The sequence below is a fragment of the Atta colombica genome, unplaced genomic scaffold (assembly GCF_001594045.1).
Source record: "Atta colombica isolate Treedump-2 unplaced genomic scaffold, Acol1.0 scaffold64, whole genome shotgun sequence".
Classification (NCBI taxonomy): Eukaryota; Metazoa; Arthropoda; class Insecta; order Hymenoptera; family Formicidae; genus Atta; species Atta colombica.
Genome location: NW_017259555.1, coordinates 19,107 through 44,274, shown reverse-complemented (window position 1 = coordinate 44,274; position 25,168 = coordinate 19,107). Strand labels below are relative to the sequence as shown.

General features: G+C 32.9%; 1 protein-coding gene across 1 annotated transcript in view; it reads right to left on the bottom strand.

Annotated features, from left to right (window-relative positions):
- LOC108692180 (DNA-directed RNA polymerase I subunit RPA2) overlaps positions 1 to 25,168 on the bottom strand; it is a 44,382-nt gene that overhangs the window by 2,749 nt on the left and 16,465 nt on the right. Inside the window, exons 11-13 of the mRNA XM_018200344.1 lie at positions 12,282 to 12,496; positions 12,076 to 12,214; positions 11,795 to 11,951 (exon numbers count right to left, since the gene is read on the bottom strand). Of these exons, the coding sequence (XP_018055833.1) occupies positions 11,795 to 11,951; positions 12,076 to 12,214; positions 12,282 to 12,496 (511 nt within the window). The remainder of the gene's footprint in view (positions 1 to 11,794; positions 11,952 to 12,075; positions 12,215 to 12,281; positions 12,497 to 25,168) is intronic.

Below are 25,168 nucleotides of genomic sequence, written 5' to 3'. Positions count from 1 at the left end.
CATTAAATTTAGATTAGTAATGTTTAGTAATAATAAACGATGTTATTAAATTTTTATCTCTCTCATTCTCTAAATTTTAAAATCCTGAGACTTCGTAGTCGTTAGCTTTGCCTTTTCAAGGATCGCACGTTGTCTAGTCCCAGGTTAAAATGATTAGATTCCTTGATTCGAAATTTGACCGACGATCGCACCGCTTGTAGGAAACAAGTGTCATAGCAGCTTTGCAGGACATTGACCTATATTCCGAGACGAGCACAAAGAAGTTTGACTCGCGGTATTCGCCTCTGTGCAGACAAGAGTCTGACCTGCGAGACAAGAGTCTGACTGTCCTTCCAAGTATCCATTCTCGCGTACCATTTCCGCTCCTTTTCGCTCCAATAAGATCATAAATTTAAAATTTTCAAGGGTTTGGTAATAGTATGATTGCTTTATGCGCGTAGAGATGATTTGCGGAGTTTCTCAAGATCCTTGGACTGATCCTGTGGAACATCGGATGTTAATCTCGATCTTAAGACACGCTTTGCAGATCGGGTGCTCGGTACTCTATTACGCCGATAACATGTAGTGAAGGAACTCTCTTTTGAGAGACCTCTGATTTAGGCAAAGTTTGGGATGGTCTCTGTTATCAAGTCGGATCCATCGAACAGTTGATCCTAAGAGTCTCCGTCGACAAGACACAGTAGCGGCGGGTAGGATGTCGCAAGCATCTCTATGGAGCGATGGTCTCGGTAAGGTCCATCGAGAAATATCTAGAACTTGTTCTGGACTCTCGGTGGACCTTTCGAGATCACTTTCGCCTTCTCCTATCAAAGAGTAGATTGATAGCCGTGGCGTTGAGCAGGTTGACTGCCAACATTAGCGGATCCGACGAATGTCGTCGTTGGGCCGCCATCGTGCCGTCGATCATCTTTTATGGGGCCTCTATTTGGGCGCAGATAGCTATGGATGATCGGGTCATTTGCAAGGATATGGCGCGGCTGCAGCGGCAATTCATGCTTAAAGTTATAAGAGGATATAGGATCATACGAGGCAGCAGCGCTTACTTACGAGAATCCTTTTTAAATTATTCGTGAACCGCTGCAGGCGTACCTACCTACGTAGGCAGAACATCTTGCAGCGGGACGGGATAATAGCGCCGAGAATCCTGATTCTTATTTGCGAAGATGAAGAGAGATTCATGGCGCGATGGAGGCAGCAGTTGCGAGTTCCCTCCCGATGCGCCCGGGTTCGTTACAAGAGATGCTCTGATGAGCAGACTGGAAGAGGATGGGAAGAGCATATGGTGACTTTACCTTCTGCATTATTCAGATCTTGACGGGATATGATTGTTTTGAAACTTATCTCTGTGAAATAAATAGGACGGGATTCCGGAATCGCCGATTTGTGCCCATTGTAGGACGGCGATGAACTGGGGAGGCACACTCTCCTGTATTGTCCCATCTAGACGGCAGAACGGGGAGGGGGGGGGGTGCTCTTCCATAAATTAGAGCTAGATATAGATTTGGAGAGAATATGGCGGTGGAATATATGGAGACCATTATGGGCTCTCTCTCCTAAAATAGACGGCCGCAATGTATTGCGAGACCGTCATGACGAGGAAAAAAGAGGCGGAACGAGCGCATCAAAATGAGGCTCGAAGATGGGCCCTGCCTGCTCCGGCTCCCTGATTTAAGCGAACGTATATATATATTATATATAATTTTTGTAAATACAGTCGAACCTCCGTAAAAGTCGTGACTTAACCTTCCCCCCATATAGTAATCGAGCATATGCGCATTTGTTTACTTTTACGGAGATCGATCAGTCCCGAGAAATTGCTTTTATAGAGGTTCGACTGTAGTTGTATTTATATCTTAGCGTTTATAAGTAGTTCAGTAACCCGTAAGCGATGGAAGCATAATTCTAAAGGCACAGAGGATGCGTCCTGACGTAATACCGATAGATGATTCTAGGGCGTCTTCTCGCATATATCAAGGACGCAGTACTTTTCAGGGGGAGTTTTTAGTAAATAGACGGCCGAGTAGGTATATCCTGCGCCTTATGCGCGGATCATAACTCGGTCGAATCCTGCATACCAACGAGCCGTTAACGGATGTCTTCCCCTCTTCAGATACAAATTCTATTCTTAAGGACCCGGTTAGAATTGCCTGAGAGTCTTCCCGGAGAGAGACTTTGTGAAGATTTTCTCTTCCTACGCAAAACAAAATATAAGCAATAAGCTTGACCAATCACAGTAGAATTCGTAAGATCATAAAATAAATAGCAACCCAACATGTTGATTTCTTTACTGCTTAGGGTATATCCTCACAAACTTGAATAGCCACATAAACGTGCATAAAGCAAATTATCCAATTGCATTTCTTCTATAAAGATACGTATCTCTATAAAGATACGATAATACATACGTAAAATGTGATTGGATAATTTAATTTCTTTATGCATATGTCTATGCAAGTGTTCGTGTAGACATATGGCCGCAGCACAGACTCTTGCATAACACATAATGCATAGTGCATAAGGGAATCAACTATCTACTAATCGAAATTCTTCTTTTCCATAGAATGGGAGGAGAGGAAAGATTCTGATTAGTTGATTGACAATATCCTTATTGCCTTAAATTTTTGTGTGGACCTTATTATTACTCCATATTTACTCATTTACTAACAATAGACGCAGTAAACATCGTGTTTATACCATTTAAAAAATGGATTTTTCTAAAGAGCATTTTCGATATGTATTGCTTTTGTTTTTTAATCAGAAGAAAACGATGGCTGAAAATCATAGAATTCTGATAGAAACTTATGGTAATATTGTTCCATCAATCAAGACATGTGAATATTGGTTCAGACGACAATTAAAAAATGATTTTAATGACAAAGATTGCTCGGGACAATCAAAAAATACAGGTGCAGATTTGCAAGCATTATTAGACGAAAATTCAGCACAATCCACCTCAGAATTTGTCAGAGAATTAAATGTTGATCATATAATATAATTACTAAACATTTACATGATATGGAAAAGATTCAAAAAAGGAAAATGGGTTCCACATCAATTATTGGAAAATGCCATTGCGAACCGATTGAACATTCGCATTTCATTGATTGTCAAACAAAAAAGAAGAGTTTTTGAGTAAATATGTAAATAACGAGAGCTCCTCTCCCCTCAATAATCTTAACCTTGATATATGTATCAAGATCATGATGAGTACCCTGAAGAAATTTTAACCGTCGGACGTTACTTGTTAAAAAATTATAAACAAAAAAAGTTTAAGAAATGTTCCATTTTTGACATATAAAACTGACATATAAATTTGACATATAAAATTCTCAGATTTAAAATAAATTTTCTGCTTTAGAAATGATTTTCCGTGTAAAGTCCCACCTTCTCCCTTGCTAAAGGGCGCATGACTTTCCACGCGATGTGAGTTCCACCTCATCTCCCCTACTGCCAAGAGGGGATTTCGCATTTCGTATTTTCGCATTTTCCACGCAAACCAAGGACTAGCCTACTTATCCCCCTGCTTCAGGGGCGCACGACTCCTAGGCGAAAGTGACTTTTACTCCATCTCTCCATTCCTTTCTTCAGGAACGATTTCTACGCAAAGCGACTTTCACCCCTTTGTTAAGGAGCGCATATAACTTTCCACATTCGTACATGTTTCATTTTAATGAAGAATCGCCATAAAAACATAAATTTTCTGCTTTAAGGCTCCTGACTACTCAGTCAAGAACTCTACGTTGACCGTAGCGACACAGAATCAGAGGGCGATCTGACGAAACTGGTAGCCATACATTCAAGTACGTGTACTCGCCTTAGGCGCGCCGAGAATGAACGAGACAGCGAGTCCTTCTCACACTAGTCGCTTGTTTCAAGTGACCGAAAATGCTTTATCGACTGCTAGACGGATCCCAACATCAATAAGGGGGGTGATGGGGAATTCTAAATAACATATAAGTTTTAATAAATTGTAGTAACAGTATACCCCTCTCATTAATCCAGAACAGTATAAAACGCAACAGTTTACGAGATATCTAATTATTTACGATTTTTCATTATATATCTCCTTCATAAACTCGACTAGCAAGAATAATTCAGTAGAAGTAGAATTTTATCGGAAAAAGATTATAAACCAGCATTTCTCTTCACGAAAATCTTCGAAAGGCCATTAGAAAAGAAATATGTATGTTTGAAATTCGAGACTTTTTCGAAAAAAATATGCGAAAAAATATGTGAAAATCAAATAGTTCCAAAAAGCTCGTTTTTCGTTTATAAAAGAAAGATATTGATTGTATAGAAAAAAATTCGACATAAAAAATGTAAGTATTCGAAATACTTACAAAATGAGACATGGGACATTAAAATCCATCTACAGGGTGGGCCATCTAGCCTTTGGAATTTCAACTACTGGTTATTTTGAATTTGAAAGGCGTAATAACATTTATGATGTATCAGAAATTTAGTTTTTTGTTTGACATTCACGAAATGGGTCACTATACGCTTGAACAAAATTGGGAAATATTGAAAACTTACTTCCAAAGTGGTGAGTCTTCAATCCAAACTGTAAGAAATTTACGTGGAAAATTTGGTAGAAAAGAAATGTTTTCAATGCAGTTTGTGAATCAATTTGTAAAGCGAATTCAGCAAACTGGATCCTTATTGAATAAAGCAATTCGTTCACGTGCTCGTCCACTAAAGTCAACCGAAAACATTGCTGCTGTTGCTCAGAGTGTGAACTTGAACAACCATCAACATCAACTCGCCATCGTTCTCAAAACTTGAACATTTCACGCACTTCTTTGAGAAGAATTTTGAATAAAGACCTCGGTATGAAGCCGTACAAAGTTCAATTAGTGCAAGAATTGAAGCCGCATGACTATCCGATGCGTTTTCGGTTCGCTCAATGGACTGAACAATGCTTAATTAAAGATGAGCATTTTTACCGAAAAATCATCTTTTTACCTCGGCTATGTGAATAAACAGAATTGTCGTATTTGGGGGTCAGAGAATCCGCACGTCGTCATGAAGAAGCCGATGCACCCACAACAAGGGACTGTTCGGTTTTTGGTCCGGCGGCATCATTGGGCCATTTTTCTTCGAAAATGAGCAAGGAGCTGTCAATGGCGAGCGCTACCGCGCCATGCTAAACGAATTCTTGCTTCCCAAATTTGAAGAGGAGGACACAGACGACATTTGGTTTCAACAGGACGGCGCACCTTGCCACACAGCCAACGCTACAATCGATCTTTTGCGCACTGTCTTCGAAAATCGCATAATCAGCCGAAATGATGTCAATTGGCCGCCTCGCAGCTGCGATTTGATTGACTCCGCTGGACTATTTTTTATGGGGAACCGTCAAAGATGAGCGTTACGTTAACCAGCCAGAAACGATTCAAGAATTAAAACATGAAATCAAAGTTGCCATCGATGAAATACGCGCCTATATAGTGGAAAATGTACTGAAAAATTGGATTGATAGAATGGAGTGTCGTGCAGCCAGCTGTGGAAGTCATTTGAATGAAATTGTATTTCATGTTTAATGGCAATGTACTATCTTTTCAATAAAGCCATAAACTTTGAAAAATATTCATGCGTTTTTTTTTTTAGAATTAAATTCCAAATTTTAAATGGCCCACCCTGTATTATTTAAGTAGAAAAAAAATTAAAAAACAAAAAAGGCCCTTTTTTCATTTGCTCTCTGTTCATTGAGATTTAAATGCAAAGGAAATTCTCGTAAAATGTAGCCCTCGTAAAGACGATAAATCTAACTCTGAACGAGCCTGAAATGTTCATGTTTAGTTTTTGCAAAAAGCACTACAAATCTGATTGCGGAAAATTTAATTTCTTCATCTTTGAGCAGTCGCAATTTATTGAGCAGGTGTGATATTTCCAATGGTTCTAAACAAACTTTTTCGACAGCAAAAGATTCAAAAATTTTTTAACAACAAATTCAATTCTTCCATGACAAATTAGTATCCGAAATTCTTAATCTTTAAAATTAAAGCCAATGATTTTTTTTTAATTGTTATCTCGGTTCCTAATAATCGGATATCCTTTTCATTTTTAAATGTGTAGAAAAATGTCAGCTGTCGAATGCTTCACGCTATTTGATATGATGCATATTACGGAGTTATTCCATTTTTTTGTACGAAAAAAAGATATCAACTTTTCAAAATCATTTTATAATAGTTTAATTGCAAAAAATCGTTTGGTACTAAATATACGTGATAGTGCAACTCTTGAAGAAGAAAAATCATTCCTGTAAATTGCTGTGCGATTTACAACTCAATTTAAAATGCGATTTACGATTCAAAGATATAAATTTTCCGCAGACAGATTTTTAGTGAACAAATGGCTTTTTGCAAAAACTAACGAATATTTCAGGCCTCGTTCAGGACTAAATTTGTTCGTCATTACGAGGACTATATCATTACGATATCATTACGAGGACTACATTTTACGAAATTTCGATGCTTCACGTTTAAATCTCAATAAACAGAGAGTGATAAAAAAAAATCTTTTCCAATTTTTTAAATTTTTTTTCTACTTAACTAATAGAGCGATTTTAATGTTTCATGTCTTATTTTGTAGGTATTCGTATCGAATACTTACATTTTTCATATCGAACTTTTTTTTTTATACAATCAATCTTTCGTTTTATAAGCGAAAAACATGCTTTTTGCAACTATTCGATTTTTTTTCGCATATTTCTTCACAAGTCTCACGAGTCTCAAACATATGCGTTTCTTTTCTAATCGCCTTTCGTGAAGAGAAATGCTGATTTATAATTTTTTTCCACTAAAATTCTACTTCTACTGAAATATTCTTGCTATTCGAGTTTATGAAGGAAGTATAAGTATATAACGCGTATGAAAGATAAGCAATTAAATACCTCGTAAATTATTGTGTTTTAACATGATTTATACTATTCTAGATTAATGGGAGGGGTACACTATTACTACAATTATTAAAACTTATATGTTATTGGAAGTACAAATAAGTTTCCGCCGTTTACAAAGGATGGCGTTTACAAAGGACTAATAAACTATAGTTAAAATTGTTTTATGTAAAACGACATATCGTAAGATTGGAATATTAGCGATAACCATAACCTTGAAATATTAGCGATTTTGTATATCATATATTTTTTGTCAACATCATATATTTTTTTTGTACGGAAATGTCGAATTTTGAGCCGAATAAGCGTCATTTGCGAGAACTTTTGATTTACTTCTTTAATTTGAAGAAATCTGCAGCTGAGGCTCATAGATTACTTGCAGAAGCATATGGTGATGCTGCCTTAAGTGAGAGAAGTTGTCGTGAGTGGTTTCAAAAGTTTAAGAACGGTGAATTTGACGTCGAAGACAAAGAACGTAGCGGAAGGCCGAAAGTGTACGAAGACGCGGAATTAGAAGCATTATTGGATGAAGATTCGTGCCAAAAAGAACTTGCACTTACATTAGGAGTGACTCAACAAACAATTTCATATCGTTTGAAATCATTAGGAATGATTCAAAAGCAAGGGAATTGAGTTCCATATGAACTGAAGCTGAGAAACGTTGAACGCCGATTTTTCACATGTAAAATGCTGCTTGCCAGGCATAAACGAAAGGATTTTTTGCATCGTATAGCCACTGATGAATGATGAAAAATGAATCCACTACGATAACCCAAAGAAGAGGAAATCATGGGGACCACCTGGCCATGCTTCGACATCGATAACCAAGCCGAATATTCATAGAAAAAAACTCATGTTGTGTATTTGGTGGAATCAGCTTGGTGTTGTGTATTATGAGTTGCTCAAACTGAACGAGACTGAACCATTACTGGGGCTCTCTACCGAACACAATTGATGAGATTGAGTCGAGCACTCAAGGAAAAACGCGCCCACTACACCAGGCATGACAAAATTATTCTCCTGCATGATAATGATCGACCACATATTGCGGTGCCGGTCAAAACCTACTTAGAAACACTCAAATGGAAAGTTCTACCTCATCCGCCGTTTCATTCTCCAGACATTGCTCCTTCCGACTACCACTTGTTCCGATCGATGACGCTTGTTTGAGCAGCACTTCGCATTATATGAAGATACCAAAAATTATATCGATGATTGGATAGCCTCAAAAGATGAAGCGTTCTTCCGACACGATACCACATACTACCAGAAAGATAGGAAAAAGTAATGGCCATTACTTTGAATAAAACATTGTACCGTTCTTTCACAATAAATGCTTAATTTTTGATAAAAAATGGCGGAAACTTATTTATACTCCCAATATTTAGAATGATCTTTTATCGATGCTGTGGCCTCCGAGCGGCCGAGATTGCCAAGAAGAGGTCTTTTTCGGTTGCTTGAACGATTAGTGTTAGAAAGAGCTCCCTGTCTCTTTCACTCCTGGCGTGCCAACGGCGAGCACACATATACTTGATGAGTGTTACATTACGTCGCATTACGATAAATGATTGAACTTGTAGGCGTGGAAAATAACGTTTTGACGACGAAACTTATGTTGCATGCCATTTCGTTATTATTTGCTTAATTGTGAAAAATGTTACTTGTTAAAGTCGTCATTATCGATGAAAACTAAAGTTATCTTGGAATTTTATTATATGTAAAAGCGTATATTTTACTCATTTCAACAGTTGTCAGATCGTTTCTGTCCAAATATAGATTCATTTTATGATTTATATCTTTTATCTTTTACGATCATTTATTGTCAAGGGAGGAAAGGATAATTTTCATCGATTTTTACAAGTGTTTTAAATCGTTTCGTTTCATCCAAATTGTCTTTATTTAAAAATGGCATGCAACATAAATTAACTTCTGTCATTCTTCTGACGTCACGATTCCAGCATGGCCGCCGAGCCAGCATGGAAGCCTTAAGAACAAAAATTATATAAGAAAATATTTTTAATTTTTTTAATTTTATAAGATAATATTTGTAAAGCGTAAACTTTTGGTTTTATATAGCAGAAATAAGCATTACTTCTTAAACTTTTTTTGTTTATAACTTTTTAACCGTCCGACGGTTAAAATTTCCTCAAGGTCATTCAGGGTCATGACTTTGACAATATGGCAAGGTCAAGATTATTAGAGGGTGCTCCCCTAATCTATGTATTTATCGTTTTTTGTATCGAATTGTTTCTAAGATGAAAAATGGATCTATTTTAATAATCTCTAACGAAAAAAATCATGATTCAGACCAACCAGCAACATTGATCTCGAGGTGCAATAGTATCAAAGTATTGTGTATTTGATGGGAATACAAGATGTTGTGATATTAGGTGTACAACTTTACTTCCGCCGTTTTCCTATAGATGGCTTTAGCGGTAAGTGGTGGTCGAAATAGATCATAGACGTCATACAATAAACTTGGGCATCTGTCAACATAACTCCATAGAAACATTAGTCGATTTGTGCATCATAAAGTTATTCTCGATTGAAAATGTCAGTTTACGAGCCAAATTCTCGCGGGAGGTTTTAATTTTTTGCTTCAATATGAAGAAATCTGCGGCTGAGGCTCATCGAATGCTCTCAAATACTTATGGTGAGGCCACTATTAGTGAAAGAACGTGTCGTGCGTGGTTTCAACGCTTCAAAAACGGTGATTTTGACGTCCAAGGTCATGCTCTGTATTTGGTGGGACCAGCTCGGCGTAGTGTATACTGTTAAAACCGACTGAAACAATCACAGGTGATCGGTATCGAACGTAATTGATGCGTTTGAGCCGAGCATTGAAAGACAAACGGCTGCAATACAACGAGAGACACGATAAAGTGATTTTGCAGCATGACAATGCTCGACCTCATGTTGCGAAAGTGATCAAGACATACTTGGAAACGTTGAAATGGGAAGTCCTACCCCATCCGCCGTATTTTCCAGACGTTGCTCCTTCTGACTATCACTTGTTTCGATCAATGGCACACGGCCTGGCTGACTAGTACTTCCGGTCTTATGAAGAAGTAAAAAATTGGATCGATTCGTGGATAGCCTCAAAAGATGACCAGTTTTTTCGACGCGGGATTCGTACGCTACCCGAAAGATGGGAGAAAGTAGTGGCCAGCGATGGACAATACTTTGAATCATAAATGTATAACCAGTTTTTTATTTTTCAATAAAGTCTCAAATTTCGGAAAAAAACGGCGGAAGCAAAGTTGTACACCTAATATTATGAACTAGTGAATCATCCGATCGTAAAATTATCAAAAAAAGCAATTTTTCGTGTCGAATATTCAATATTTTCCGGATATCCGATTGAATTCCGAGGCAATGTGTTTCAAAAAAAAGGCTAAGTGAAAAAAGAAAAAGGGAGGACTATATCTATAGGAATGATAACTATAGAGAAAAGAATTGTAATTTTGTAGCAATATATAAGATATTATAGCATTATGAGTATATAAAATTAATAGAACATTAATAGAACATTTATATATAATAAAAAATCAACAATTTAATGATGTAAAATTTCAACCCGATATATTTTCGAATATGAATGAATCCGACTATTCGGTCGGATAGTAAAAATAATGTCGGATATCGAATATTTTGGTACATTACATCCCTATTATGAATTATTAAATCCAAAAGAACGATCACTACTGATCATTATCAACAACAATTATACAAATTGAAGCAAAGCATTAGACCAAAAACGATTTCCAATTGTGATTAAATGACGGAAAGTGATCCTTCTTCAAGACAATGCTCGATTCATTGTCACATTATCAGTGAAACAAATGCTATTACTGCAATGGGAAGTCTTACTACATCCTGCAATGTCTCCAGACATTGCTCTGATTTTTTCTTATTTTGATCGATGCAACATGCTCTAGAAATTTTCATAATTTTGAAGATATGCGAAAAATTTGTTGAAAATTGGATCAACTCCAAAGAATCTTTTTATCGTTGCAAAATCCATTCTTTTGAAAGATGGAAAAGTTATACAAAACGAAGAAAAATATTTTAATTAAGGTATTGGTTCATCTTATTTAATCCTTTGCGGTAGTGTCCCACATATATACTTTTTTAACCTCAGTTTTATGTTTTTTATACAGTTTCTAACATATTACTACAATAAAAAGAACATTAGTATTTAAAACATCAATTGTTATAAAAAAACCATGGAAACATTCTATTGTTAACGAAATATATTTTATAAATAAACAAATTGGAAAATTTCATCTTTTTTTAATAATAAATGTGATCAACAATAGCTAATTAGCCGAAAATGAAGTTTGAAAAGTTTTTTAAGTCGTTGATTATGAATCTGATCTCATATTTTTGAAATTCAAAATGGCGGGCAAAAAATTAAAAAATTAGTTCTGGGGCTGTAAAATGGGGTCAATAGGTTTTTTGGGTCGCTTATTGCGAATTTGAAATCAAAATTAAAAAATTAAAATTAAAATTAAAATTACTTAACCCCTTTTTTTACAGCTCAAAACTAATTTTTTAATTTTCTGTTCGTTATCTTGGATTCGCTATTTTGAATTTTAAAAATCTGAAGTCAGATTCCTAATCAACGACTCCGAAAACTTCCGACAACAAGTCAGTTTCATTAAAATCAAGAAATTAATCACTTTTTTATTCATGTTAGGTCTGCCATTTTGAATTTTGAAAATCTGAGGTTAGATTCGTAATCAGTGACTACGAAAAACTCTCGAATAACATATTTCAACTAAATTCTACGTAAAGAAAAATGTATGCTTTAAAGGGTTAAATAAATCAGTTTTTGAGAAAAAATCTTCAAAACTAAATCACACTCCTAATAATAAAATAAATTCTCTAGTTTACCTATTGTCATACGACTTGGGAAACCATGCGGATTGAATATAATATCGGGGACCATTCCAGTTTCCGTAAACGGTAAATCCTCAATAGGATATAGTCGCGAAAGGATTCCTTTTTGTCCTGCTCTTGACGCGAATTTATCTCCAACGATGGGATTTCTCTGAAAATTTAATACATTTGAATTAAATATAAATTATTCAAAATACGAATGTTTAAAAATATATATTTTACGATTATATACATGCGCGCATGTATACATTTACGTATATTATAATTGTACCAACAGGAATACGGAACGTAATGCACACTCTTCGTGGATCTTGATTATTTAATGTACCGCATAGCTTTATATTATCGATGTAAGCGTTTTCTGTGCTTCTATATCTTCCAACTACATACTGGGCATTGTCGGCATCGTAATAACTGTCAAATACATAAGATTTTTAGGAGTTCATAACATGATAAAATTGAAATTACAAGAGGTACTTACGAATAATACGCATCTCCTTCTTTAATAATAATACGTGGTCTAGGTAAACCGTCAATATCTATCGTTTTCTCAAGATCAGGTCTCTCTGGATCACGGGCGAAATAACTCTTTTTATCATTCAAATCAACAAACTCGGACTTATAAATTGTTCCATGTCCGAAACCACGTTCATATGCAGATTTATTGATGATCATTGCATCTTCCATATCATATCCCTACACATCAAATTATCGATGTAAAATTAAGAAACAATAAATTATAAATAAAATTAGAGATTTTCTAATAAGAGATGGATACCATTTTCACAATTTCTGATTGGTCCGTCTATATTTTTCAGGATCTACTAGATAAAGATATTAAGATAACTTAAGGAATGGAAAAGTTATTATTCCGTTACTTTTTATAATAACAATTTAATTGCAATAATGACGTTGTAATTTTGTTATACTATACAAGGTGGGCCATTTAAAATTTGGAATTTAATTTGACTCTAAAAAAAAATGCATGAATATTTTTCAAAGTTTATGGCTTTATTGGAAAGGTATAATAGTACATTAAACATGAAATACAATTTCATTCAAATGACTTCCACGGCTGGCTGCACAATACCCCATTCTATCAACTCAATTTTTCATTTTCCACTATATGGGCGCATATTTCATCAATGGCAACTTTGATTTCATGTTTTAATTCTTGAATCGTTTCTGGCTGGTTAGCGTAACACTCATCCTTGACGATTCCCCATAAAAAATAGTCTAGCGGAGTCAAATCGCAGCTGCGAGGCGGCCAATTGACAGCATTTCAGCTGATTATACGATTTTCGAAGACAGTGCGCAAAAGATCAATTGTAACGTTGGCTGTGTGGCAAGGTGCGCCGTTGAAACCAAATGTCGTCTGTGTCCTCCTCTTCAAATTTGGGAAGCAAGAATTCGTTTAGCATGGCGCGGTAGCGCTCGCCACAACTCCTTGCTCATTTTCGAAGAAAAATGGCCCAATGATGCTGCCGGACCAAAAACACACCAAACAGTCACTTGTTGTGGATGCATCGGCTTCTCCATGACGACGTGCGGATTCTCTGACTCCCAAATACGACAATTCTGTTTGTTCACATAGCCACCAAGGTGAAAATGAGCTTAATCAGAAAAGATGATTTTTCGGTAAAAATATTCATCTTCAATCAAGCGTTGTCCCCCATTGGGCGAACCGAAAACGCGGATGGTCATGCGGCTTCAATTCTTGCACTAATTGAACTTTGTACGACTTCATACTGAGGTCTTTATTCAAAATTCTTCTCAAAGAAGTGCGTGAAATGTTCAAGTTTTGAGAACAATGGCAAGTTGATGTTGATGATTGTTCAAGCACTCTGAGCAACAGCAGCAATGTTTTCGGTTGACTTTAGTGAACGAGCACGTGAACGAATTGCTTTATTCAATAAGGATCCAGTTTGCTGAATTCGCTTCACAAATTGATCCACAAACTGCGTTGAAGGCATTTCTTTTCTACCAAATTTTCCACGTAAATTTCTTACAGTTTGGGTTGAAGACTCATCACTTTGGAAGTAAGTTTTCAATATTTCCCAATTTTGTTCAAGCGTATAGCGACCCATTTCGTAAATGTCAAATAAAAAACTAAATTTCTGATATGCCATAAATGTTATTACGCCTTTCAAACTCAAAATAACCGGTAGTTGAAATTCCAAACGCTAGATGGCCCACTCTGTAACTAAATATTAAGATTGCGCTAAGTTGGGAAAGTCACTTTAAAAAGTAACTTACATCATTATGCGTTTACTTACTGAAAAAGGGAATAACGAGTAATGTTACTCATTACCCACTGCAAGTAATGACTAGAAAGTAACGAGTTATTTATTAGTAGAGCTGTTACTTTTGACTGACTTCAAAAATTCGAAGCTTCGAAAGAATTTGAAGCTTCAATATTAACTTCTAATTTTCGAAATTATGATATGTTCGAAGCTTCAAAGTTCGAAGTTTACTTATACATTCATGTGAATAGCAAATTTACTCAGGAAATGCTAAAATATTATAAATAAAAAAAATTAGTTAACATATATACATAAAAACTGATATTCTTAAAAAATTTGGAAGTATTCTATAACCTGAATATTACATATTATATTAATAATTAGTGAGATTCGATACACTTGTAAAAAGATAATGCTCAATAAAACATTTCAATTAAAAAAATTAAAAAGGTAAAGATTAATTCTAAAATTCTAAAATTCTAAAATTAATTCTAAATGAATACGAAATAGTAAATTAATACGAATTTGACTTAAGGGGGGAACCTAATTTAGAGAAACGAAATCTTCGTTTTTTTTTGTTTTAATCAATAGTATTACTCTTTAAAAATATATTCGTGAAGTTTTATATCGAAATTCGAAATACTTTTGTAATTATAGCCTGAGAAACAGGTACGCCTCGTACAGCGAAAATATATAGCGAAATCTGCGTGATATCGAAAACTTTAAATTTTTCTCAAAATCACTTTTTCGAAATTGACGTGCAAGATAACTCAAAAATTATTTGACCAATCGACAATATCCAAAGATTTTTAGTTACATAATTTTTAGTTACATAATTGTCAACTTAAATGAACCAAAAATATTAGTTAAAAAATTAATATAAATAATCATTTCTTAAATTTTTTTCTTAAATAAAAAAATGGAAATTTTATTTTCAAAATCGTAACTTTTTTTTAAATTTTTCTACAATTCTTACACTTTGATATTTTTCTTTTATTTTTTTTTGTTCATTTAGGATAAAATATTATTTAATTTCAAAAAATTTTCAGGCAAGAATTACAGTTTTCACATTGCACGTCAATTAACAACGTCTATGAAGCACAATAACAATTAATATACAACTTAATTATTGTATTTATTATTTTCATATTAAAAAATTATTTTTTATTGTATTGTTGATATATGTAACAAATCACCCCTACAGTTTTAGAAAGATCCTTCATGATTTGTTCATAAAAAATTCACAAAAAAACAGCTACTTTTCAAATTCTAAAATCCCAATTCCTCTCTTAGACTCCTGACTAGTCGCGGCGGCCATGTTGGAATCGTGATGTCAGAAGCGAGGAATGACAAAAGTTAATTTATGTTGTATGCCATTTTTAAATAAAGACAATTTGGATGAAACGAAATGACGAGATCGATTTAAAATGTAATCGATGAAAACTGTCCTTTCTTCCCTTAACAATAAATCGTAAAAGGCACGTAAAAGGAACCTATTCGGACAGAAACGATCTGACAGCTGTTGAAACGAGTAAAATACGCTTTTACATATAATAAAATTCCATAACTTTAGTTTTCATCGATAATTACGACTTTGACAAGTACGAAACAAATAATATTTCCACAATTAAGCAAATAATAACGAAATGACATGCAACATAAGTTTCGTCGTTAAAACGTCATTTTTCCACGTCTACAAGTTCAGTCACTTAGTAGTGGCGCTGTAACATCAAGCACAAACCACGTTGTGTATGTGTGCTCGCCGTTGGCACGCCGAGAGTGAAAGAGACAGGAAGCTCTTTCTAACACTAGTCGTTTAAGCAACCTCTCTCGCCGAAAAAGACCTCTTTTCGGCAATCTCAGCCGCTCGGAAATCACGGCATCGATAAGGGACGAGAATTATTCTAAATAACATATAAGTTTTAATAAATTGTAGTAATAGTGTACCCCTCCCATTAATTCAGAATAGTATAAATCATGTTAAAACAAATAGTTTACGAGATATTTAATTGCTTAATTGCGCGATTTTTCATGCGCATTATATACTTCCTTCATAAACTCGAATAGCAAAAATATTTCAGTAGAATTTTACTGGAAAAAAATTATAAACCAGCATTTCATGAAAATCTTCGAAAAGCGATTAGAAAAGCGATTAGAAAAAAAATGTGTGTGTTTGATACTTGAGATTTGTGAAGAAAATATGTGAAAAAAATCAAATAATTGCAAAAAGCATGTTTTTCGCTTATAAAACGAAAGATTGATTAAAATAGAAATTGAAATTGATAAACTAGAATATGATAAAATAAAAATTGATTAAAATAGAATAGAATAGAAAAAAGTTCGATATAAAAAATGTAAGTATTCGAAATACCTACAAAATGAGACGTAGAACATTAAATCGATCTATTAGTTAAGTAGAAAAAAAATTAAAAAATCGGAAAAGGTTTTTTTTCATTCATTCTCTGTTTATTGAGATTTAAACGTGAAACTTCGAAATTTTCGTAAAATGTAGCTCTCGTAATGACGAACAAATTTAGCCCTGAATGAGCCTGAAATGTTCATTAGTTTTTGCAAAAAGCCATTTGTTCACTAAAAATCTGTCTGCAGAAAATTTATATCTTTGAGCAGTCGCACAGCAATTTACAGGGATGATTTTTCTTCTTCAAGAAAATGTACTATCACGTACATTTAGTATCAAATAATTTTTTGCAGATAAATCTGGAGTAGCGCGACGAGATATAAATAAATAGCTTAACTAAATGATTCGCAAAGTAACCATGAAGTTTTCCTTTTCTTGAATGTTTATTTTTTCGATTTATTACGAAAAAATCACGTTTGAGCGTATGGAGTGCATCTCAGCCTCTCATTAATAAATTAAAATCATTATATTTCTTTATTTCATTCTGTAAAGTGTCCAATTGAATAATTAAATGTATGGAATTGTCAGTACAAATTGTTTTTGTGAATTTAATTGTAGATGTAAATATGACACATGTATATAAATATATATTTTGCAACTTTCTTTCTTCAACAATTACGCTAACATTTGTTAAATTACTTATTAATTATTTATTGACATATGTCAAATTTGCATCTGCAATTAAATTTACAAAAAAAAATGTTATACTGATAATTCCGTACATATAATTGTCCAGTTAAACACTTTTTACAGCATATTACATATAAAGAAACATGCTCATGTGACTTAAATTTTGTTAATGAGACATGCATTCTACTCAAACGTGATTTTTTAGTAATAAATCGAAAAAATAAAAATTTAAGAAAAGGAAAACTAAAAATTTCATAGTTACACTTACTTTGCGAAACATTTGGTTAAGCTATTTGTTTATATCTCGTCGAGCTACCTCAGATTTAAAAAAAATCAAGTTTTTACGTCAATTTATTGCTAAGAAAATGTAAATTTAGCAAATTTTAACGCACGAAATCAGATACGTGCGAGTCACCAAGCGGTCTGATCTTCTTCGCTCCGCCTGGCGCGCTACCACTCTTGCCTCTTCTTCAATTTTCCAACTTTTTCGGTAGCAAAAAATTCGAGAATTTTTTTAACAGCAAATTCAATTCTTTCTTGACAAATTGGCACCATATGGAACCTTAAAAATTAATTTTAATCTTAAAAATTAGAGCCAATAATTTAAATAAAAAAAATTGTTATCTCGACTCCTAATAATCAAAGAGTAACCTTTTTTTTAAATTCGTAGAAAAATGTCAGCTGTCAAATGCTTTCACGGCTATTTCATATGATGTAAAAACTAATGAACATTTCAGGCTCGTTCAGACTAGATTTGTTCTTCATTACGAGGGTTACAATTTTACGAGAATTTCAAAGACGCTTTGCATTTAATCTCAATGAACAAAGAAAGCAATGAACAAAAAAATTCCTTTTTTGGTGCTTTTTAATTTTTTTTCTACTTAATTAATATCGATTTAATTCCATGTCTCATTTTGTAGGTATTTCGAATATTTATATTTTTCATACCGAATTTTTTTCCATACAATTAATATCTTTCGTTTTATAAGCGAAAAACATTCTTTTTGGAGTTATTCGATATTTTGATATATTTTCTTCTCAATTCTCGAATCTTGAACATACGTATTTCTTTTCTGATGATTTCGAAGATTTTCATGAAGAAAAATGCTGGTTTATAATTTTTTTCCGATAAAATTCTACTTCTACTGAATTATTCTTGCTAGTCGAGTTTACGAAGGAGATATATAACGCGCATGAAAAATCGTAAACAATTAAATATCTCGCAAATTGTTGCGTTTTAGCAACAATTTTTTTTTTGATTTATATTATTCTGGATTAATAGGAGTGGTATACTATTATTACAATTTATTATAACTTATATTTAAAAGATCCGTCGCCCCTTATTGATGCTGCCGAGCAGCCGAGAAAGCATTTTCGATCGCTTGAAACAAGCGATTAGTGTAAGAAGTAGCTCGCTGTTTCGTTCACTCTCAGCGCGCCGAAGGCGAGTACACATATATGAACTCGTGCTTAAATGTAGGGCTACCGGTTTCGCCAAACAGCCGTCTGATTCTGTGTCACTACCGTCAACACAGAATTCTTAGCTGAGTAATCACAGGAGCATTAATTGTAAATCTTCCTAAGTAAAATAATAATTTTAAGAACGGAAAATCGGTTGATAGAATTAAAATCGATGATAAAATATAAAATATTAATTTATATTAAAATAAATCATATATTTGTAATATGATAATATTTAAAAACCCGCTAAATATATCGAATAAAGGACTCTCGCCCCCCCTCCCTTTATAACCTTGACCTTAACATATATTGTCAAGGTCACCTGAATAACCTCCAGTAGGTTTTAACCTCCAGTAGTTTTCGCTCGTCCTTCATTAAAAAGTTATTAAAAGAATTCGAAAAAATATTGTCTTATTTCGGTTATATATAACATCAGAAACTGTTCTAAATTATATCCACCTGCTGCATTCCACCTCTCCCATTGCCTAATGGTACGCGACTTTCCATACAAACACAAGTTTACTGCTTTAGCAGAAAATTTGGATATGTAGTTTAGAGAAGGTAGTTTAAAAGAAGTTAGGATTAAGTTATTATACACCTATGGGAATATAATAACCTAACTCTAAATAAATCCGATACATGGTTTGGTTAGAGTTAGATTATTATATAACATAAAATAAAACGGGCAATTAAGAGCCTTAATACGCGGTAATTAGTACGCAAATCATATATAATATATATATTTAGATTGTGTCTACTGATCTATTACAAAAAATAAAAAACTGAATGTTTCGGCTGTATTCAAGCCATCTTCAGCAGTTCCCAATCATAGAAAAAAATGTTCACACTCGAATGTTTGCAGCGTAGTAGCAATACGTGTGCAATAAGTAAGTCTCAACAAATTCCCATGTCCGGAGTATAAGTAACCGTCAATTAGTTGATTAGTGCTAAGTGCCAGCTAAATCAAACATACTCATTAAAAAGAACGTTACTGGAAAAAAGGATAAAGAGACCTACCTGTAATACCCCATAACTGCACAATATTATAATAAAAATAAGTTAAAATATCATAAAATAGATAAAATTAAATAATTTCTTAAAAGTGACATAGCGTTCGTAGTGTCAAAGAAAAAATCGACTGAGGTAAGAGAACATTAGAAAGTAAATATCTAAGAAAGGAAACAATAAAGTTGTCAAAAGTCATCGGATTGAAAAAATAATAATAGATAGCATAGATCGCTTAAATACTCCAATTAAAATTTATTGATTATGTTCGTGTAAGAACTCAATGTCTGATTTCGAATTTAGACCATTTTCCTGAATTTTAATATGAAATATTTCAGACACTAACCTTTTCCCAATATATCTCATCCAAAATTTTGGTATTACTCCAATCAAAATCATGTTCGGATTGCAATCTATGTTCAGAAATGACAGATAAGTTCCCGCTCTTTTTATTGATGTCATTTTTATGTTCATTATTTCTAATTTTTAATTTTCGGCTTGTCTGTCCAACGTAAGAAACATTGCAATTTTTTCACTTAATTTTGTAAACTATATTTTTCTTAGAATCATGAAAAAGAACAACTTTTTGTGCTTTAATAAATCTCAAGTTTGTTCAAACTGAAGAAAGAGAATTTAACATTGTAATTTTTGACAATATTCTTGAATTTATTATAAATATAAAGCAAAAAAAAGAATGATAAACCATGAAGTTGTTTTATTGTCAATGTTAGTTTTCTCAGTTTGTTTAAATGTCTTACGTTTTAAAAGAGATCTTAATCATAAATTAATCGTTTCAAAAATAAAATTATAGGATAGTCATCCAGAAAAATCTTAATAATAAAATTAAAATTAAAAATCTCTATGATATTTTTGGATGAGATAGTAAAAAAATTCTGTCCACCATAAGAACACCTCTTTTTTGTGAAAGAGGATGAAGAGACAAAAACTAAGATACTTCCCCGAAAAAGTTAATTTATGATAATAAAATATTAAATTCTAATTTTTCGTTCGCCTTAATAATCGTCACATCCAAAAAATTCAACCGGTTACAACCAACTTCTAAAGTAAACTGCAATCTTGAATGAAAAAAATTAAATACCCCTAAAAATTCTTCAATTAAGTGATTAGGAATAGCAATCGCAATGTCGTCTACATATCTAAAATAAAAAGGTACCTCAGTTCTAAATCTTTCTAACATCCTGCACTCTAAATCTTTCATAACCAAATCTGCAATGATGGGAGACAACGGAGAACTCATAGATGTTCCAAATTTCTGATTGTAAATATTGTCATCGAAGATAAAAGATTCTAATACTAATCTTAAAGCTTTAAGAAATTCATCTTTTGATATATAACGATGACGAGTAATAAAATATCATCTGCCTGAAATACTTTTTATAGTCAAATCTAAACGAATGTTGATAAACAATGTATCAAGAGAAATCAACGAATAATTATTATTTAAACAAAACCCATTAAGCCCTTTTTCAACTAATTGGAAACCATTATCAATATGGTTCTTTGGTTTAAGAAGATTGTCTTTGACTATATTATATAAAAAAGAGGCCAATAAAGAGAAAAATGAATAAAGAGAACTATCAATAAATGAAATAATGATTCTCAAAGGGCATCCATTTTTGTGAATCTTGGGAAGCTTATAGGCTCTGGACAAGATTCCATCACTGCAGTATAATTTTTTGTACACTTTCGAATCTATATACCCACAACTCTTCCATTTCGTCAATAAAATTCTCACAGATTCAATGAATTTCCTAATTGGATCCCTATTAATTACAGTATAGGTGCTAATATCTCCTAACATTTTATGCATTTTTTGTTAATATTTCAAGAGCCAATTTAAATTTAGTCTTTTATTTAAGTTATACTGGCTGAAATAAGATGCGTCCATACCACTTATTCTTGTGTAAACAGCTTTTTTAAATTTATTTATATAACGTTCGGAATGACACCAGTGTTATTGATGAAACAATGGATTAACCATCGCGAAGTCATTATTAAAAGCACGGTCCGCATTAAGTTTTTAAAATTTTGTATATAAAAAAAAATTATTCCGCGACACTTATATATAAGATTTATTATCTAGATTTAAATTTTTATCATTCACATATTCGTAATAGTTAGAATAAGGCGAAGAATACATATATATCCATAAAATTCTTAATGTGGAACTCAATGATGCATTCAAAACATTACAATTCAAAAAGACAAACTGCGGTCTTATCTAGAAAGATTTCTGGTTGGATCCCTTATTATCTTTGTGAGATATTTTTTACCAAACAATTTTTTAAATACAAATTAAATAAATAGAGATGAACATAAGAGGCTTGATAAAAAATGATTTTGCTGTTTACCAACATAATAATGAAATGATTTCCAAGATTAAACTAATTCAGTATTTTTGGAGTTGCTCTGATAATAATTTTTTCGTTTTCTGGAGGTTTACCTTCAGGTGTGTTTAATAATTATAATAGGATATATATCATTTTAAGATAGACCTTAAACAGTTAAATCGTCATCTGTTTCTATCTCAAATGAACAATCCGCATTATTTTCTGTTAGGAAGAAATGGTTTGTGAATTTGTCAAAAATTATTATTCCGACTGAAATGCCTTTTATAGCTTGGTAACAATTTTTCTTTACCTTCATTTAAATCTGAAGAAAAACTGTTTTGAACTCATAAAGTCTATTGAAAATAATGTAAAAAGTCTAAACAATACTTCCGTTCTAGACTTTAGAAATCGCGCAATTTCTGTTATACAGAAAATTGGCCTCACGAAACCAGCTAACCATTTTATCAATAAGAAGTTAACTTTTTTACTCAGGATTACTAAGAGATTTATCAGACAAAATCCTAAAATCTTATTTACGAGAGCTGATAAAGGTAATGTTACCGCAATTGACCAAGAGTACAAACAAAAAATGCGTAAACTGTTAGGAGATATTAGCCTATTCTGTACCTACATTGTAATTAATAGGGATCCAAGTAGGAAACTCACTGAATCTGTGAGAATTTTATTGATAAAATGGAAGAATTGTAGGTATATAGATTCGAAAATGTACAAAAAATTATACTGCAGTAATGGGATCCTGCCGAGAACCTATGGGGCTTCCCAAGATTCACAAAGATGGGTGCTCTTTGAGAATCATTATTTCGTCATTGGCCTCTTTTTTATATAATATAGTCAAAGACAATCTTCTTAAACCAAAGAACCATATTGATAATGATTTCCAATTAGTTGAAAAAGGGCTTAATGGGCTTTATTTAAATAATAATTATTCGTTGATTTCTCTTGATGCATTGTTTATCAACATTCGTTTAGATTTGACTATAAAAAGTATTTCAGGCAGATGATATTTTATTACTCGTCGTCGTTGTATATCAAAAGATGAATTTCTTAAAGCTTTAAGATCAGTATTAGAATCTTTTATCTTCGATGACAATATTTACAATCAGAAATTTGGAACACCTATGGAGTTCTCCGTTATCTCCCATCATTGCAGATTTGGTTATGGAAGATTTAGAATGCAGGATGTTAGAGAGATTTAGAACTGAGGTACCTTTTTATTTTAGATATGTGGACGACATTGCGATTGCTATTCCTAATCACTTAATTGAAGAATTTTTAGGGGTATTTAATTTTTTTCATTCAAGATTGCAGTTTACTTTAGAAGTTGGTTGTAACCGGTTGAATTTTTTGGATGTGACGATTATTAAGGCGAACGAAAAATTAGAATTTAATATTTTATTATCATAAATTAACTTTTTCGGGGAAGTATCTTAGTTTTTGTCTCTTCATCCTCTTTCACAAAAAAGAGGTGGACAGAATTTTTTTACTATCTCATCCAAAAATATCATAGGGATTTTTAATTTTAATTTTATTATTAAGATTTTTCTGGATGACTATCCTATAATTTTATTTTTGAAACGATTAATTTATGATTAAGATCTCTTTTAAAACGTAAGACACTTAAACAAACTGAGAAAACTAACATTGACAATAAAACAACTTCATAATTTATCATTCTTTTTTTTTGCTTTATATTTATAATAAATTCAAGAATATTGTCAAAAATTATAATGTTAAATTGTCTTTCTTCAGTTGGAAGAAACTTGAGATTTATTAAAGCACAAAAAGATGTTCTTTCTCATGATTCTAAGAAAAATAGTTTACAAAGTTAAGTGAAAAAATTACAATGCTTTTTACGTTGGATAGACAAGCCGAAAATTGAAGACTAGAATTAATGAACATAAAAATGACATCAATAAAAAGAGCGGGAACTTGTCTGTCATTTCTGAACATAGATTGCGATCCAAATATGATTTTGATTGGAGTAATACCAAAATTTGGATAATGCGCTATATTGGGAAAAGGTTAGTGTCTGAAATGTTTCATATTAAAAAGGAAAATGGCCTAAATTCGAAATCAGACACTGAGTTTCTTACACGAATATAATCAATAAATTTTAATTGGGGTGTTTAAGCGATCTATGCTATCTATTATTATTTTTTCAATTCGATGACTTTTGACAACTTTATTGTTTCCTTTCTTAGATATTTACTTTCTAATGTTCTCTTACCTCAGTCGATTTTTCTTTGACACTACGAACGCTATGTCACTTTTAAAAAATTATTTAATTTTATCTGTTTTATGATTTTATGTTTATTATAATATTGTGTTTATTATAATATTGTGCAGTTATGGGGTATATTATAGGTAAGTAAGTCTCTTTATCATTTTTGTTATCCTTTTTTCCAGTAACGTTCTTTTTAATGATTATGTTTGATTTAGCTCGCACTTAATACTAATCAACTAATTGACGGTTACTTACACTCCGGACATGGGAATCTGTTGAGACTTACTTATTGCACACGTATTGCTACCACGCTGCGAACATTCGAGTGTGAACAACTTTTTCTATGATTGGAGACTGCTGAAGATGGTTTAAATACAGCCGACATTCAGTTTTTTATTTTTTGTAATAGATCAGTAGACATATTCAAAATATTTGTATATGATTTGCACACCAATTACCGCGAATTAAGGCTCTTAATTGCCCGTTTTTATGTTGTGTTATTTTTTGTTAATATTTCAAGAGTTCCAATTTAAGATTCCAATTTAAATTTAGTCTTTTATTTACGTTATTATATACTCATGGGTGTATAATAACCTAATCCTAACCAAATCATGTATCGTAAACCATGTATGCAGAATAAAATAGGAAAAAATTTTCTGTTCTAAGAACAAAAGAACAAGAACAGAAGAACAAAAATTATAAGAAAATTATATGAAAGTCGTGAGTCCCTCCCAAGCAGGGGGGGGGGGGAAAGTGGAGGGTGGGAATCGCTTCGCGTGGAAAGTAAAATATATTTTAAAGCAGAAAATTTCTGTTTTATATGGTGGAAAAGGATACGTTTTTTTTTTAAACTTTTTTTGTTCATAACTTTTTAATGAAGGACGAACGACGGCTGAGACTTGTTGGAGATTACTCAGGATCATGACAACATATGTTACGATCAAGATCATAAGAAGAGTCCTCTGTTGGTAATATATCTTTGATATAATTACCAAAAAATAAATTACAATAAAA